Below are 18,949 nucleotides of genomic sequence, written 5' to 3'. Positions count from 1 at the left end.
AAATCTTTGGTGTGTGAGAGGGAAATGGAGCACCCGGAGGAAACCCATGTAGACAAGAGGAGATTGTGCCAACTCCACACAGACAGAGTGACCTGTGAATGGAATTAAATGCAGTAAGAAGTCTCACAACGCCAGCTTAAAGTCCAACAGGTTTATTTGGCAGCAAGCGCCACTAACTACCAAATAAACCTGTTGGACTTTAACCTGGTGTTGTGAGACTTCTTACTGTGTTTACCCCAGTCCAACACCAGCATTTCCACATGATGGAATTGAACCCAGGTCCCTGCGCTGTGAGGCAGTAGTGCTAACCACAGTGCCATCGTTCTGCCCACCACCTTCCTTCCAACAACCCACCTTCCCCGCCCATCTCCACATCTTGGAGCCATTGTGTAATGACTTCTCCCTCCTGCTATCTTGCTCTTTGCCACATTTTACCCTCTTCTAGTTCCAGTTCTCACCTCCACACTTTCCTTTGGCAGCAGCCTGGGGTGGGGAGGAGCTGAAAGTTTGTCGATTACCAGCCTGTACTTTTTCTCTCAAACCACCTCCCAGCACACACACACACACACACAGTAAAGCAACCTGCAAACAAGCCAGTTGCTATGGGCACGAATCGCCTAGCTAACTCCCTCTCACTGGGCTCCCAGCTCTCAGAATCGCCCGGGCAGTAAGAGGAGAGAGAGCTACAGGGATTTAAACACTCCCGAATAGAAAAAAAGGTCATGGAGGAGAGCAGCTCTGAGCAGGGCTGGGATTTCCTCCAGGACTATGTCCTGAAAACGCTGAAGCTGAAAGCTGACCGCTGGCACAAGTGCGTGGGCACCGAGGAGCACCGGCTGGTGATCCAGGACTTCGTGGAGAAGGGCGAGCGGACGGTGCTGGTCATCTCCCTGAACCCAGCCGGACACCTAGTGCCCAGCCTGGAGTTCCCGAACCTCAGCAAAAACAAAGCCGTCTTCTTCGTCAAAAGGCAGAAGGAGAAGCTGACCGCAGACTCCATGAAGAAGAACCTGGTGTTCGGTGACCTGGCTTACTGCCCTCTGGACCAGTTCGCAGCCCTGGTGGACGAGGTAATTCCCATTCAAAGCTCCATTGACTGAACACGTCGTAGCCAGAACGAGACAGGGTTTGGGAACAAAGTGTCAATCTTTCAGGTGAAGACCCCTGGGGTCAGAACAGCAAAAAAAAGCCAAAGTCTCTCTCTACAGCTTTTGAATGAATTACCTGGGTTTCCTATACTGTAAATAGAATGAAGTCCAGCTCTGTTATATTTTCACAATCCTCTGTCACTGATTCCAATATGCAAGTTTCCATTCCTGTTTATTTTCCATTTCTGTTGAGTTCTGCTAACAAGAACATTGATTTATTTCTAAACTGGCCCAGTAAAGTGCCTATGGCTATACTAGTCTGAAAATGCCTGCTCCTGTCTGAATTTATGAAGCTTAAGCAGACTCAGGCTTGGCTAGTACTTGGATGGGAGACTGTCTGGGAGGACCAGGTGCTGTAGGCTCTTGCTATGGGTGGCATGGTGGTTAGCACTGCTACCTCACTGTGACAGGGAACTGGGCTTGCATCACTGCCTGTGGGGAGTCTGCACTTTCTCTCCAATCCGAAGTGGATTTCTTGTAGGTGCTCCTGTTTCCTCCCACAGTCTAAAAAACATGCTTATTAGATTAGGTGCAGAGTGTGGTGACTAGGTGAATTTTGCAGTGTTCATGTAAGCCTTACTTGTGACTAATAAATAAACTTTAACTTTAAAGATGCAAGCAGCTCAGACAGCACTCTTTGGTTCATATCTGGGTACAAGAATTTGAAGAACTCATGAGTTTCAGTTTTTTACAGGCAGCTGATGGTCTAGTATTGCTAATCTATTAATCCAGAAACTCAACCAATGTTCTGGGGGCCGGGCTTGAACCCCACCACGGGATTTTATTGAATTTGAATTCAATAAAATAATCTGGAATTAAGAATCCACTGATGACCATGAAACTATTGTCGATGGTCGGAAAAACCCATCATGTTTGACTCATGTCCTTTAGGGAAGGAAATCTGCTGTGCTCACCTGGTCTGGCCTACATATGACTCTGGAGCCACAACAATTGATTTTTAAGGGCCTCGGGCAACTAGGAACGGTCAATAAATGCTGGCCCAGGCAGTGATGCCCATGTCCCACGAATGAATAAAACAAGAGTGGCCACTCCAACCGAGGAATCATGAGACAGGTTCAGGTTCAGGAAGCAATGCACTTTCTTTTAGATACACTGAGCCAGAAGACGCCTTAAAAAAAGGACATGGATTTCAATTTGGCCATTACCCTATTAGTTTAAAATTTGCTGTGCCTGGCTTCTTCCACACTGGTTTTTAATTAGTCTCCATGGCGTACGACACATGAATTTAGTCAATTAGTATTTATTTGAGGAAAACAGAAATGCATGAGTGTGAACATTCTGTTCAGCAGGCCATTACTGCTGAAATAGAAGTTCAATAAAATCACCTGAAGCAACTTATTCCTTTACTCGGGAAGGTACAACTTAGTGTAGTGTTGCGCTGGCTGGTTTATGGTGACTGAATAGTTTCGATTTTGTTTTTCTCGGTAAAGGGGTGTACTTAAATTTTGGTTTCAAGTTTTGATTCCTTCATAATTATCATCAATGGAGTTTCTGGTAATTCTGTCAAGTTTTACTTTATAGGTGATTAGGTGACTTTTAACCAGTAATTTTGGGTGTGGGGTGGGGGTATATCATTCAAAGGATCTGTTCATTTCCTGTAAACACATGGCACATTACACCATACCATTGAGTATTTTGAGCTATTGTTGCTATGGATTACAGTTCACCTTAATCTCAGCCTAAATCCCTATTAAGTTTGATGGGAGGCTTTAAATCAATCTTTAACTGCATTCGAGCTAAAGACAAAATTAAAAGTGTCAACTCAGATTTAGATCTGTTATACATAATAAATAGATGCAATCAGTTCTTGGCTACATCACAGAAAATACATTCCACTGATTGAATCAATGATTTTCTGAGACTTTTTAAACTTGGTGTCCTGAGGTGAGAGGCATGAATAATTAACAAGATCTCCATTCCTGAAGACTGTCGAGTGATCCCCATTGTAAAGCAGAGGAGATGAGTGAAAACCGTTTTTTTAGGTTTGGCTACGATACCCTCTACATTCATAGAGTCTTTACAGTGCAGAAGGAAGCCATTCAGCCCATCGCAACTGCACCAACAGCAATCCTACCCAGGCCCAACCCCTGCAACCCAATGTATTTCCCCAGCTAGTCTCCCTGACACGAAGGGACAATTTAGCAGGCCAGTCCAACCTAATCCATACCTCTTTGGTCTGTGGGATGAAATCGGATAACCCGGAGGAAACCCACGCAGACAGGGGAAGAATGTAACACTCCGCACAGGCAGTCACCCAAGGCCAGAATTGACCTTGAGTTCTTGACGCTGTGAGGCAGCAGTGCTAACCACTGTGCCACCATGCTGCCAGTAAAGTTGAACATTGCTTTCCAGGCTCAAACATGCAGACTAGTTACTTGGTTAAGGCCTCTTAGGATGGCTTCTGAGTACAGCACTTATACCAGAAAACATTTTCAGGAGCGAGAGTGAAGAGGGATATGCAGAAGGAAAGGCATTTTACAAGCTACATGTGACTCCAGAGCCACAGCAATGTGGTTGACTCTCAACTGCCCTCAGGCAACTCGGGATGGGCAATACATGCCGGCCAGGCAATGAATCCGTGTCCCACAAATGAATAAGAGAAAAGCTGAAAGTCTATCATTTTGTTAGCTGCTGGCGCTCCTGTTGTAGCCCAACAGCCAAGGAACATCTACGGACCATCAGTTAGAATCTTCAGAGGAGGGAAAAAAAAGAGGGTGGCTTGATTTTGTTGCGTGGTAAATGTATCTCTGCGAGGTCAATTTTACCTTTCTCAATCTTGCACAATGTCCTGCCATCTGCACCATTACCTGCTGCTACTTTTTAAATCTAATTTAAAAGTTTTTCATAAAATCATCACTCAAAATTAAAAATGCTCATTTAGGACATTTTCGAGTGTGCCAGTGTGTAAACTGAACTCTTAAATGGAGGCTCTGATTTCAAAAGTAAATTGCCGCCCAAACTTACCAAGTCCAATGACAGCGGTGTGTACCCAGAGTTAAAGGAGTGCGCCAGAATTTTGGGGATTGCATTCCACGTTCCCATTCATCCGTATTTACAACCAATAGTTTCTGGTAACAAATTCTATCAAACTCAACTTTTATGACATGCAATTTGAGAATTTTAACTGGTGTTTTGCAGTTGTAACTCAAGGAGTCATTTCGTTTTGTGGTGTAATAGGTCAGGTCAGGGAGTCCACAGTGTTTTATGGAGCCCACCTGAATCATACGTTTTACATCTTGAATTTGGCTAGACAAGCATGATAAGTTTCACTTGGGGTATGATTCAAAATGATCTTATTGAATGGCCATGATCTTATTGAATGGCGGGGCAGGCTCGAAGGACTAGATGGCCTACTCCTGCTCCTATTTCTTATGTCCTTAAAATACCTCTAGGGAGCTTTTATCAATCAAAGTTTATTTAAGAATATAGTTAACATGTATAGTAAGAATATTAGCAACAACTTCCATCAATTACAAACAGCACCAAAACAACCACGATAATGTATAACCCTTAACAAATATAGGGGCTATCCCAGTCAAACCAATCCCATATACAAGATCCTTCCAACAGGTTTAATACAGCAAAGACAAATGGAATTGAGATTTTGAATGAAGTCTCTAGTTCTCTGGATAGACTCAGAACAGTTTGAAGTTAGAACAGCTTCCCAAAATGCCAGGGACTCTAGGCAAGCCACCAGCAGCAGATTCCCTCCTTTAGAAAGGCAAAACCTTTCAGATGACCAGCAGAATTTCCAAAACCGGGGAGAGAGAGAGAGAGAGACACTTCTTTCTAGCTTTCAGTCCCTTCTAAAAACCACACTAAGCAGCAACTCAAACTGAAAATGACAGAGCTCCGGTTACCTGACCTGCCAATCACTTTTTCTCCTACCAATGCAGAGCCATAAACATCCCAGTAAAAATTAAACAAACCCCGTTTAAGCAGCAATAAAAAGACTCCCCCAGACAAACTGGTACCATAATGAGAAAACAACTGAAGCCAAAAAGAGCTCTTACAACTGCAGAAAACACAATTAAAAAAAAACATCTGTTAAAGATACACTAATAGCACGATGACACCGTGGTTAGCATTGCTGCCTCACAACGCCAGGGATCCAAGTTCGATTGCAGCTTTGGGTCACAGTCTTTGTGGAGTCTGCACATTCTCCCTGTGTCTGTGTGGGTTTCCTCCCATACTCCAAAGATGTGCAGGTTGGGTGGATCAGCCACACTAAATTGTCCCTTAGTTTTGCAGGGCTTGCAAGCTAGTTGGATTAGCCAAGGTAAACGTGTGGGTTTATAGGGATAGGGTTGGGGGGGAATGGTTTGGGTCTGGGAAAGGTACTCTGTCAGAGAGTCAGAGAGTGCAGATTGGATGAGCCGAATGGCCTCTTCCGCACTGTGGGATCTGTGATTCTATGATTTTCATATAAATGACATGAAATGTAACTGCAGGGAAAATGACAAAAAGGATATTACTTCATCAATGGTTTAAATATTAAGTATCAAACCACGGAGCCACAAGGTGGAGTGAGATAGACTTGATTTTTTAACTCTGTTGAGATCCCAATCTTGGGCATGATCCAGAAATCAGACCTCCTTCTGCAGGCAGAGGAAGTTTGGAAATTGTGTTGCTTCTGGTCCACTGTACATTCTCTTGGTGACAGGGTGCAGAGTAATATTGAATCATAGAATCCCTACTGAGCAGAAGGAGGCCATTCAGTCCATCGAGTCTGCACTGACTGTCTGACAGAGTATCCCACCCAGGCCCTATCCCTGTAACTCTACTCATTTACCCTGCTAATCTACCTAGTCTACACATTTTGAGACACAAAGAGGCAATTAAACATGGCCAATCGACCTAACCTGCACATCTACAAACTGTGGAAACTGGAGCACCCAAAGGGAACCCACGCAGACATGGGGAGAACGTGCAAACTCCGCACAGGCAGTGACCAAAGCCGGGGATTGAACCTGGGACCCTGACGCTTTGAAGCAGCAGTGATAACCACTGTACCACATTGGTCGCACGTTGATCAGCTATCTGACTGTAGTACACATCTAGCCCAGTGATATCTGTATTGGCAGAGGACAGGGGGTGTAAGAAGCTGAGGAACATGACTGCTCTGATAGAGACCAATTTCCTTTATCTGACTCGATAATACGCTATCGAGGTTTCTTCATTGAACACGTTCGAGTTGTATTAAGCTTATTTCTTGCTCCTGAGGTAAATGTGCTCGTTAAAATTTTCTTTTTTTATAATCTGAAAATCAACTTAACTGGAGAAAGGAATTAACTGAACGTACTGATCAGATCTTGTATGAACATCATTCACAAACTTGACAAACTTTAAAAATGGCTTCACCTGTGTGGCTGATTTATGATGTCCTCTTTAACACAAATGAGCGAATCTACACAATGTACTGAAAGTAGTGATCATCATTTGTCCCATATTATATTTCATATCTTGATGCACTGACCAATAACCAGTTGCAATCTTCATTGGTTGTTGCAAGAGAAAGCCAAATGATTTATGCTGTCTCCCTTCGGCAATGTTCTTCCTTTTTATCAATATTGTTCCTTTGCATTCAGTTCTAACTGCATTGTAAATATTCCTTCCTGCCTGCCACCTCACTGCATTAGGTTTATTATTTTTTATTCATTCGTGAGACATGGGCGTCGCTGGCCATGCCAGCATTTATTGCCCATCCCTAGTTTCCCTTGAGAAGGTGGTGGTGAGCTGCCTTCTTGCATCGCTGCAGCCTGTGTGCTGTGGGTTGACCCATAATGCCGTTAGAGTGGATATTCCAGGATTTAGACTCAGCGACATATTTCCAAGTCAGGATGGTGAGTGGCTTGGAGGGAACCTGCAGATGGCGGTGTTTCTATGTATTTGCTGCCCTTGTCCTTCTAAATGGAAGTGGTCTTGGGTTTGGAAGGTGCTGTCTAAGGATCTTTGGTAAATTGCTGCAATGAATCTTGTAGATAGTACACACTGCTCTACTGAGCAGCGGAGAGAGTGGATGTTTGTGGCTGTGGTGCCAATCAAGCGGACTGCTTTGTCCTGGATGGTATCCAGCTTGTGTGTGTTGGTGCCGTGTAGCTGGTGGACAGGCTTTGGGGAGTCAGGAGGTCAATTACTTGCCACAGCATTCCTAGCCTCTGACCTGTTCTTGTAGTCACTGTGTTTATGAGGTGAGTCCAATTGACTTTCTGGTCAATGGTAACCCCAAACGTTGACAGCCTTGGGTGACTGTGTGGAACTTACACATTCTCCCCATGTCTGCGTGGGTTTCCCACTCAAGGTCAATGGGCATTTGTATCGTCCACCCTCACCTGCAACGAGGGAAAATGCTACCCAAAAACATTCCTGAAAACCCAGCTCTTTACTTGGCTTTTTGTCATCCGCCCTAATATCTCCTTATAGGGCCTGACGTCATATTTTGTTTTATATCCATTATGCTGAAGATGCTCAATACAAGTTGGGAGAGTCAAAATGGCTCCTGTGTAGACAGCTGCAGATAGGGATCTCTTCACTATGTCCACTTATCAATGGCCATCTGCTTTCATCCATTAACTCTTTCCCTCTCTTTGTCCATACTTTGGTTTTTCCAGTTCCCTGATCCTAACTGTGTGCTTATTTTAACCTAAACTTCAAGTTAACTGTTACCTTAAACAGCTTCTCTCCAATGGTTCAAAGCCCATTCCCTTCTTTGTGCTTGTGAGCTCTGCTGGGAACAGCTAGCTGCAGATTTTCTCTCATATTTAGCTTCAAGTTCCAGGACCTCGTTGGATGTCAGGACCACATATTCTGCAGATTGGGAAAAAGTGAGGGCCAGCTTCCAAAATCCACTGCTGTTATTTATTTTGTTCTTTCAGGACCTGCAGCCTGTGTGAAAACTTCGATCTGAATCATTCTTCAAGCTTGGTGTCAAATTCCTGCACTCTCAACATTAAGGAAACATTTTTTACCCATATTCTGTTGTGACCAATGGTCCTGGACTTTTCAGGACAGTCCTGTGTCCCATGTCTTGGGATTTCTGTTGCTGGGTGAAGAAGGGAAAGGGTTAATGAATTTTGTACCTAGAATATATCACAAACATAGCCCTTCATCATGGCTGATCTTCCCCGGCTTATATTGCTCTTGGTGTTAATATAAATTATTTATTCATGTCTTACATGCTTTAACTCTCGTTTTTAAAAAGACAGTTAGTTAAATATCTCTGTTATTTTGTAGACTTTGCAAATCTTACCTGTTTGCATTAGTCAGACATGGTTACACAGATGGTGGTTTACGATACCGGCATTTGACAGCTGCTGATGGCAGATCGGGATACTGGCTTTGAACAGGGAGAGTCCTGCTGGGATAGCCGCGGTCCCACAAATAACTTCAAAGACAGGGATGTCGGCACTGCTGCAGAAGAGTTTTGAATCGTGACCGAATTGAAAACTGTGTCTTGACTGCAGGACTGTAATTCCTGATTAAACCTGGGGCTGAATCACGACCAACGAAAGAAGACCCGGAGTTCTGGCCAGAATTGAGGATTTGTATTGTGATCCACACTAAGACTCATAATGTATAAATGCCCACTTGTGTTTGTGTTCTAGGAGAAGTCTGGTAGCCCTGGTTGGAACCAGTTGCTCTCAAAGCTTTGGAATAAAAGCTGCTGTATTTTGACTCACTGACAATACAATCTCAGAGGTATTATTTTACCTACAACACTGGGACAGTATTTGGTCCAATTTTTAGATCTTTAAATTTCGCAAATGCACAACCCAATCCATCGGGCAAACCAGCCTCCCATCTATTGGCTCCAGCTACACTTCCCACTGCCTCGGAAAAGCAGCCAGCATAATCAGGGGTCCCATGCATCCCAGACATAATCTTTTCCACTTTCTTCCATCAGGAAAAAGATATAAAAGTTTGAGGACACGTACCCACTGACTCAAGAACAGCTTCTTCCCTGCTGCCATCAGACTTTTGAATAGACTTAACTCATATTAAGCTGATCTCTCTTCACACCCAGCTATGACTGTAACACTACATTCTGCACCCTCTCCTTTCCTTCTCTGTATGGTGGGCTTTATCTGTATAGCATGCAAGAAACAATACTTTTCACTGTATATTAATACATGTGACAATAATAAATCAAATCAAATCAAATCCAAATCCTCCTGACCATTCACTCTTGACAGGTCTGCCAGAGCACCCCACCCTCCTCCCCCCCCACCTCCACCCACACTCCTCCATGGTCACGTGATCTCCATTCATGCCAAAGTGTCCCTCAATTTTCTCCCTTCACGTTGGCCATCCTGAATTTATGATCTAAATTCTGTATCTCTCTTGCTGATCTTCTGCAATAATTAAGATATTGTGGCTCAGTCTACTGCCCTTCCCCCACCACTGAGAGCCACTGGTCTCGTCCTGAGCCTGTGTCTGGCTACTGGTTTGACTGGTTTCTCAGCTTCACTCCATTTATCGTGGTCACCAGTTACATATGCATTTGGGTATCATTGTGTCTGGGTCTCACTGCACAGCCTCGCTTCCAATTAACTTGGAACCTTCCCCCCATTGGAAAAAGCCCTGCACTACTGAGGCTGCTGTTGGAATGCAACGACCAGCCCATTTTAAATTAAAAAAAATTAAAAAAAATACACGCATACGTGTCTGCCGCTCATCTGAGTGAAGTGTGGGAGCTGTAACATCAAAAGCCTCATGGGCAATCTCAACAGACTTGAGCACCGCATTGGCACCACGGCTTGGGAACTTGGGTGCCACCATGTAGATATTGTGAGTCGCATGAAGGAGGCCAACTGAAGGAACAAGGCAGCAGGTGCACCATTTTCTGGAAGGGCCTTTCAGAAGCGAAATGACTTCTCTGCAGATTAGGCTTCACCATCAGGAATGAACTTTTTTGATGCCTCAGCAACTCCCCTTGTGTGGGTAAGTGAGTGCCCCATGTCTATCCAGCCCACCTTAATTAGCTTGCCACTGTCATCAGTGTATGTCTTTCCACAGTTGAGGCAATGATGAGGCTGAGCTGGGAATCTACACCGACCTTGAGCAATTCAAAGTTCAAATCCCAATGGGTGGCAAATCCATCCCCTTTGAAGATTTTAGCACCAGGGTTGCAAAGGGCGTGAATCTCTGGAAAGATGTGATCGGTAAGGAAGTATTAGGCAAAGCAAACTCCAACAAGCTCCTCCAGATGACAAAATGTGCACAACATGACCTTGTCATTGCCAACACCCTGTTCCACCAATGAGGCAAGTGCAAAACTTCACGGCAATTACCCACAGTCCAAACACTGGCATTTGATCAACTGCATCACCTCTTGAGCAAGGGATCACAGAGATGTCCACATCACCTTACTGATTGCAGTCTGTGGGTTCGGAAGTTCAGGATCCAGTCACAGAGAGAGAAGCCAAGCCCCAGGCCATGGAGTATGGAGATGAGTTTGGTAGGAATGATGATGTTGAAGGCTGAGCTGTAGTCAATAACTAGGAGCCTAACATAGGTGTCTTTGTTGAATACGGGGCCAGGGAGACAGTGTCTACTGTGGACCTGTTGCGGCTTTGTGCTTATCGGGCTGACATGGTGGCACATTGGTGACAAGTAATGATGGCCGTTTGACTGATCATTCTGCCTTGTCTGATCTATCATCACCATCAGCATGGCTCCCAAGCAGTGGAGGCAACAGATGCAATGCCACAAAACAAATTAACATTGAAAATCTCTAAGATCCTATCAAATTGACTCTTCTCAGTCAGCACCTCACAGCCAACCTGTCAACCATCAACTACCAGAAGATAATGTGTGCCCAGAGTGCATGGTTCACCCTATAGTCTACCATAACAAGCAGGTGCAAAGAGACACTTGGTCTTTCCATCAGGAAACATCATGAATAATTAGAAGAAAGCTAGCAAGAGATATAAGACCTAATTGAGCATATTTTTATTTATCTATTAGCATCACAAGTAGGCTTACATTAACACTTCAATGAAGTTATTGTGGAAGTCCCCCAGTCGCCATACTCCGGCCCCTGTTCGGATACACTGAGGGAGATTTTAGCATGGCCAGTGCACCTAACCAGCACATCTTTCGGACTGTAGGAAGAAACCGGAGCACCCAATGGCAACTCTGGGGAGAACGTGCAGACTCCACACAGGCAGTGATCCAAGCTGGGAATTGAACCCTGGGGTCCTGGCACTGTGAGGCAGCAGGGCTAACCAAAGTGCTACCATGCCACCCCAATAAGCACAAAGCTGCAACAGGGCCACAGCAGGTGCCATCTCCCTGGCCCTGCACTCAACCCTGGAACACCCAGATAACAAGGACATCTATGTCAGACACCTGTTTATTGACTACAGCTCAGCCTTCAACACTGTTACTCCCAAAAAACTCATCTCCAAACTCCATGGCCTGGGACTCGACTCCTCCCTCTGCGACTGGATCCTGAACTTCCTGACCCACAGATTGCAATCAGTAAGAATAGGCAACAACAGCTCCTCCACGAGCATCCTCAACACTGGTGCCCCCCAGGCTGTGTCCTCAGCCTCCTACTATACTCCTTATATGTATATTACTGTGTGACCAAATTCCCCTCCAACTCAGTGCTGACAACACCACTGTAGTGGATCGGATCTCAAACAATGATGAGACGGAGTACAGCGATGAGATAGAGAATCTGGTGAACTGGTGCAACAACAATAATCTCTCCTTCAATGTCAGTAAAATGAAGGAGATAGTCATTGACTTCAGGAAGCATAGTGGAGAATGTGTTCCTGTATACATCAATGGGGATAAAGTAGAAATGATCGAGAGCTTCAAGTTTTTAGGTGTCCAGATCACCAACAATCTGTCTTGGTCCCCCCATGCTGACACTATAGTTAAGAAAGCCCACCAATGCCTCTACTTTCTAAGAAGACTAAGGAAATTTGGCATGTCAGCTTTGACTCTCATCAACTTTTACAGATGCACCATAGAAAGCATTCTTTCTGGTTGTGTTACAGCTTGGTATGGCTCCTACTCTGCCCAAGACTGTAACAAACTACAGGGGGTTGTGAATGAAGCCCAGTCCATTACTCAAACCTGCCTTGCATCCATTGACTCTGTCTACACTTCCAGCTGCCTCGGCAAAGCAGCCAGCATAATTAAGCATCCCATACATCCCGGACGTTCTCTTTTCCACCTTCGTCGGGAAAAAGATACAAAAGTCTGAGGTTACGTACCAATTGACTCAAGAACAGCTTCTTCCCTGCTGCTGACAGGCTTTTGAATGGATCTACCTCACACCAAGTTGATCTTTGTCTACACTCTAGCTATGACTGTAACACTACATTCTACACGCTCTCCTTTCCTCCTCTATGAATGGTGTGCTTTGTGTGCAAGAAACAATACTTTTCACTGGAGAACAATACATGTGACAATAATAAATCAAATCAAATCAAATCATAAAAGCTTTCATTGACTGGAAACCCTATCACAGCTCAAGAGAAAAGCAGCAGAGAGGCAGCAGAAGGCAGCATTTGAGCACAAAACCCATGATAACAAATGGTGGGCAGACAGAGTGCAGGAGACCCAACAACTCGGGGACATCCTTTCATGTATGGTTTCTCCATGGTTGTCAGGACCATCTGTGGCCCAAGCACTGAAGTGCCCACTCCGCTGAGGGCCAAACATGAATTGGAACTCATCAAAAACAGGAATGCAGTCAGTACTCACTGGAGAGTACATTTTGAAAAATTCCTTAACAGCAACTCTGTCTTTAACTCAATCCTCAAATCCAGTCCTAAATTCCCTGTCCGGCTTGGTCTCAGCAAGTGATTTGACAACTGAAGAACACAAAAGCTCCTGGAGGGATGGTCCTTGCCGGAACTCAGAAACACTGCTGAGATGTCTACACAATCTCATAGCCCTCATCTGGGAAAAAGAACGCATGCCAGAGGGCACTGTGATTGTGACTCAAAAAGGACACTAGTCTGATTGTGGTAACTACATTGGAGTCTCCCAAATATCTGCCACAAAGAAGTTAATTGCAAGGATCTTCTTCAAATGCCTCCTCCCAGTGACCAAGGAACTGCTTCCAGAGTCGCTGTGTGATTTTGACCCAGAGAGAGGCATCACAGACATTATCGTCACATGTGGCAAATTCAAGCAAAGTGGACTCCCACCTTCACAAGATCCTCCAAATCTGGTGGCTACAAACAAGGTCATGTAGCAGCATCCTCTCCCAGGCTAACTCTGCAGCATTAAGGTGCTAATCACTCAAAGCCAGCTCCGCTGAGAAGGACGTGTTGCCCGCACACCGGACACCAGTGAAGTGACTGCTCTACTCTGAATTTGTTCGCAGCAGGAGACTCCCAGGAGGATGGCAGAAACACTTGAAGGAAATCCTAAACCCATTCCTGAAGAGATCAAACAACCCTGCTGACCTTGGCTTGCGACTGAACAAAACGGAGAAGAGTTCATTTGGGAAGTCACTCAACATATCGAGAGACTTTGGGAATGTGCAGAGGTGAAGTCGAGGCATCGGAGCGTGGAACACACCTCCGTAATCGCTGATTTCTTACAAACTATCTGCAGGAAATTCAGAAGGGAATGATCGCTTTGTTCGAGCACATGCCGGGAGACTACTATTTCAGAGAAAGGTCTTTGAAGCAGAGTCTGATGTTTACATGAAAGCTACATACACTTATGTGGTGAAACATCACATAAGCAGTATATTGTTTTGAATTCTAGCATTGCCTGATAGATTCACATCATGTGGAGATGCCGGCATTTGGACCGGGGTAAACACAGTAATGAGTCTCACAACGCCAGGTCAAAGTCCAACCTGGTGTTGTGAGACTTCTCACTAAATTCACATTAATCAGTTTACCCACACTGCAAGGCAGGATGTCTGTTTCTGCAAGAATTATTTATCTTCCTAATCTTTTGTTGTTACCAGGCTTAGCCTTGCACTTTGGGTGACGCAGGGGTCACTAGGCATATGAGCTAGTACTCAACCAGAAGGCTTTGTTTAAATAACATGTTCTTTTCCTCTGATTAGGGAATTTTACTTAAACTTTCTGAGAGTTTCATACAGATACCCCAGTCCTAGTGATGAGACATTCAACTTTTACAGAGATCCCTCAATAACCCATACTTGCTATTTGCCCTTAAAATTGTTACAATAAACCATATGCGTTATTTCCCTCCGACACTTCCAAACAACCCACCGACCCAACCCTTTCATGCACCACCTGCCTTGAATGTGGCAAAATCTGCACCGCGTTTATCATCTATTTCAGAACCCATCGAAGCACAGTGGAAGCTTTTATCTCGAGGGACTGCCTAATAAGGATGAAGAATATAAAATCGTGTTGCTGTCGTTGTTGGGAGAATTTAAAACAAAGAGCTGGATAGCCGCGAGATTGCCAAGAGTTTTGTTGCTCGGCAAATCACGCACTCAGAGGAGATTCCCCTTAACTCCTTATCTGATAAAGAGCAAAAAAAACAAGGGACTTCTTGATTACAAGGGTAAGATGGATATCAGGCTCAATTAAAACTTATACAGAGTGAGGTGCTTAGTGACAGACTATGTAACCAGAATGACTATCAGTGTGCGTGCTCCATACAACAAAAGGCTTGGTTGCTTCTGTTTCGCGTTGCTAAGCAAGTGCTCTAACACAGACTGCCTCTTAAACAGCACCCAACACAAAACGGTCAAAGACTTTGGTTGCAGTTGTGTAACACTATAGGTCGAGACTGTAGAGGGCAAAGTGCAGGTATCAAGTCCAGGGTAATGTCATGGCTCTAATACCAATTAGGAGGAAGTTCTTCTAACAGGAGAAGCAAAGAATAGGTATCTAGACCTTTCCTTTTCCTGAGACAGAACAAAGTGGGAGCCACTTCCTGCTCTGCCATTGGTCTACCTCCTGTTGTGATCACCTGCCATTCCAGGGTTTATTTATTTATTAGTCACAAATAGGCTTACATTAACACTGCAATGAAGTTACTGTGAAAGTCCCCCAGTCGCCACACTCCGGCGCCTGTTTGGGTACACTGAGGGAGAATTTAGCATGGCCAATGCACCAAGCCAGCACATCTTTCAGACTGTGGGAGGAAACCGGAGCACCCTGAGGGAAATCCACGCAGACATGGGGAGAAGGAGCAGATCCTCACAGTCATCCAAGCTGGAAACTGAATCCGGGTCCCTGGTGCTGTGAGGCAGCAGTGCTGACAACTGTGCCAGCTCCATGTGGGCAACTAATGAGGACTGCTGTTCACGTACTGCAGGATTCACTTTCCTGCAGTGTAGGTGTGTGGAGACGGGGTGGAGGGAAAGTGGTGGGGAGGGAAGAATGGCTCTATGAGATGGGAGAAGGGTCCAGGGTGAGATAGGAGCTGAGGGAGGAAGAAGCAGAATCCTAATGGGAATCTGGATATTGTAAGAAGTGGAGAGACTGCCTTTTAATTATCTTAATAACTGTATGAGCGAATTTAAAACAACTTATATATTGACCATGGTATTGCCTATTGTTGGTTGATGAACATATTTTTGTTCTGTAGAAGATTGCAGATATCATTAATGGTTTTGTTTTTAGCCATTGCACCTTTTCTTCAGGTAATAATTTATGTAACCGAGACATGAAAAATAAGTGATGGATAAACAAATGTTGATGTTCTAAATGCTCTGCCTCCCTTTCTTGCTCACCTCTTGTCATTAATACTTCCCCTCCAATTATATAACGCTTTTGAGATTGACCTCCTCTACTACTTTCCCTTACATTGCCAAGATTTTTATTCCTGTTTTGAAAAGGTTGGTAAATGAAACAAGTATTTTGTTTCAAGATTACATTGATCAGTGGCAGGAGTCAGCTACTGAATAGGCTGAGGAACTCGGTAGGGTGGGGGGTAGAGGAAAGAAGTGGGGCCACAATTAAATAGACTCCCAGAGAACTGGGAGGCAGCCAGTGCAACACAGCAAGGCCACAGGCAATGGGGAAAACACTGAAATAGACCAGAAAATTAGTATCTGAGGCTGGAGCAGATTAGCAAACATCAGAGCCATGGCCACACCTGGGAAAGGAGTAAAACCAGAGACGAAAAGCAATGGGAATATCACAGATATTCATTCTAAATGTATTGAGCATGTATTAGCCATTGATAGATATGGCCAATAAAATAATCCTCCTGTATCAGGGGCAGCACGGTGGCACAGTGGTTAGCACTGCTGCCTCGCCGTGCTAGGGACCTGTGTTCAATTCCACCCTTTGGTCACTGTCTGTGTGGAGTTTGCACATTCTCCCCATGGGTTTCCTCTTATAGTCCAAAGATGTGTGGATTGGATAAACTAGCCATGCTAAATTGCCCCTTAGTGTCAGGGGACTAGCTAGGGTAAATGCCCGGGGATATGAGGATAAAGCTTGGGTGGGATTGTGCTCGGTGCAGACTTGATGGGTTGAATGGCCTCCTTTTGCACTGTAGGAATTCTATCATCTCAGCCACATCTGCGTAGATAAATTGAGGATTGAGAAGTTCTTTAGCTTCATCTAGCTAGACAGCTGGAACTGCTGGTGGGACAGAAGCCTATGAAGACTTGATATTCAGAGTTAATTGGGAATCTTATCAAAGTAACACCAGACAGAAAGAGGGGGGGATCACGTTAGCCAACATTTTAAAGTTTCAGGTCTCAACTGGAAATCTTTTCCATGCAGCACGCAGCTCTTGTACTGATTTGATATATTAAAGCTTTCTCCAATTTTTCAGAAAGAAATTCTAGAGAATCCACTGAATATTTGTAACTTTTCCATGATGCCAGTGATGATGTGTTAGACACACCTAGAGATCATGTTTTACCTTCAATGCACCTGTGTCCCGCAGACCTACTTTGAGTCAGATTTTTTTGAAATAGTTGGCCATTTGTTGGATCTCTGGGTTTTCTATCTGTATCAAAATGGGGCAGTTTCATTTTGGCGTCTCGCTCTCTGCTGTTATTGGGAGCCTTGAGAAAAATCAGGAATTCCTGTTCACTCTTGGGGCTGAAATGATCGAGGGATATGGAGGAAGGTGGGATCAGGATATTGAATTTGATGATCAGCCAAGATCAAAACGGATGGTGGAATGGGTTCGAAGGGCTGAATGGCTTATTCCTGCTTCTAGTTTGTACGTGCAGCACTTGGATGGACCAGTTAGGAGCTAGAGTCAGCCCATATTGTATATATAATAACTCCAGGAGTTGGCTGTGAAGGAACCATGCTTTTATTGCACAAAATGAAAATAAACAATAACCACAAGCCTGTGGTAAACACAACAGATCCCAACAGAGACTAAAAGGTTAATGGGCCTTCTCAGGGTCTTGCTTTATCCAGGGCTCGGTATATGAGCCTTGTATAAAACAAGACCCTGAGAGGGTCCATTAACTGATTACCAATCCCCAGGGAGCTCGCATTCAATGAGCCTAAACGGTAAATCATTTAATGATAAAACCCAGCCCGCAGGTGCAGCAGGTGGTCAGGAAGGCTAATGGGATGCTGGCCTTCATAGCGAGGGGGATTGAATATAAAAGTAGGGTGGTCTTGCTGCAGCTGTATAGGGCATTGGTGAGGCCGCAGCTGGAGTACTGTGTGCAGTTTTGGTCGCTGCACTTACACAAGGATATTTTAGCTTTGGAGGGAGTGCAGAGGAGGTTTACTAGGCTGATACCGGAGTTGAGGGGGTTGAGCTATGAGGAGAGGCTGAATAAACTGGACTTGTACTCGTTAGAGTTTAGAGGAATGAGGGGAGATCTCATTGAGACATATAAGATGATGAATGGGATGGATAGGATAGAGGTGGAGAGACTCTTCCCGCTCAGAAAGGACAGTAGGACTAGGGGGCACAGCCTCAAGATAAAGGGGGGGGCGGTTTAGAATGGAGTTGAGGAGGAACTTCTTCACTCAAAGGGCGGTGAATCTCTGGAATTCTCTGCCCGTTGAAGTGGTGGAGGCTACCTCGCTAAATATTTTTAAGACGCGGGTTGATGGGTTTTTGATAAGCGAGGGGTTTAAGGGTTATGGGGAGAGGGCAGGAATGTGGAACTGAGCCACGACAGATCAGCCATGATCTTATTGAATGGCGGGGCAGGCTCGAAGGGCTGGATGGCCTACTCCTGCTCCTATTTCTTATTTTGTTATGTTCTTATTTCCCATGCAGAGCGTGGGAATTATCAGAGTACTGAACATCCCAAAGAAGTATAGTGCCTCTGTAGAGTGAGGGAGGATTAGTTTCTGAGGCAGGGAAAAAATGTTGCTGTGAATTTGATTGGGGAAGAAAGTATCTTTGTAAAAGGCAGTGGAGTGACTGTTAGGTTTAGTGAAGCGATAATCTGATTGGTAAATATGAACAGTTCAAATGTACATTAGTGATATGGCCTAAAAAGCTGAGTTCCACTATTCTCAATTGACCAGAGCTATCTGTCGTTCTCCCTAGGTGGTGGTGCCAGTTTTAACCAACAGCAGGAATCATAACTGTTGGCCACAGGTTGTGTCTCAAGACGTCATGCGACATGTCCACAGCCTGAAGAGCAACGTCTTTGTCGTCACAGGCCAAGTGAAAGGCAAGACTCTGCTGCCTTTGCCAGTCGGAGCAGAGAGAGCAGGGGCCTTGTATGAGCTGGGAAAAAAGTAAGAGCTTTTTTGTTTTTGAGGACTTTTCTTTCCGATGAAGGGCGAGATTCTCTGAGGCATTTTTCTCTCCTACTCTTTTCTTAATTTCCTGATGAAAGCATCCACGGGGCCCAGTTCCTGGGCTTCTCCCAA

General features: G+C 44.7%; 1 protein-coding gene and 1 pseudogene across 1 annotated transcript in view; both read left to right on the top strand.

Moving 5' to 3' along the window:
• The first annotated feature begins 666 nt into the window (after window positions 1–666).
• The window catches only part of dnah9 (dynein, axonemal, heavy chain 9), a 521,732-nt gene continuing 503,449 nt past the window's right edge, over window positions 667–18,949 (top strand). Inside the window, exons 1-2 of the mRNA XM_080209043.1 lie at window positions 667–1,070; window positions 18,621–18,814. Of these exons, the coding sequence (XP_080065169.1) occupies window positions 723–1,070; window positions 18,621–18,814 (542 nt within the window). The 5' untranslated portion in view covers window positions 667–722. The remainder of the gene's footprint in view (window positions 1,071–18,620; window positions 18,815–18,949) is intronic.
• On the top strand, window positions 1,390–1,510 carry LOC145356710 (5S ribosomal RNA; annotated as a pseudogene).

Source organism: Carcharhinus amblyrhynchos, chromosome 21 (genome assembly GCF_965287045.1).
Source record: "Carcharhinus amblyrhynchos chromosome 21, sCarAmb.v2.hapA, whole genome shotgun sequence".
NCBI lineage: Eukaryota > Metazoa > Chordata > Chondrichthyes > Carcharhiniformes > Carcharhinidae > Carcharhinus > Carcharhinus amblyrhynchos.
Note: the sequence above shows the minus strand (reverse complement) of the source record. Positions and strands in the feature narration are given on the sequence as shown.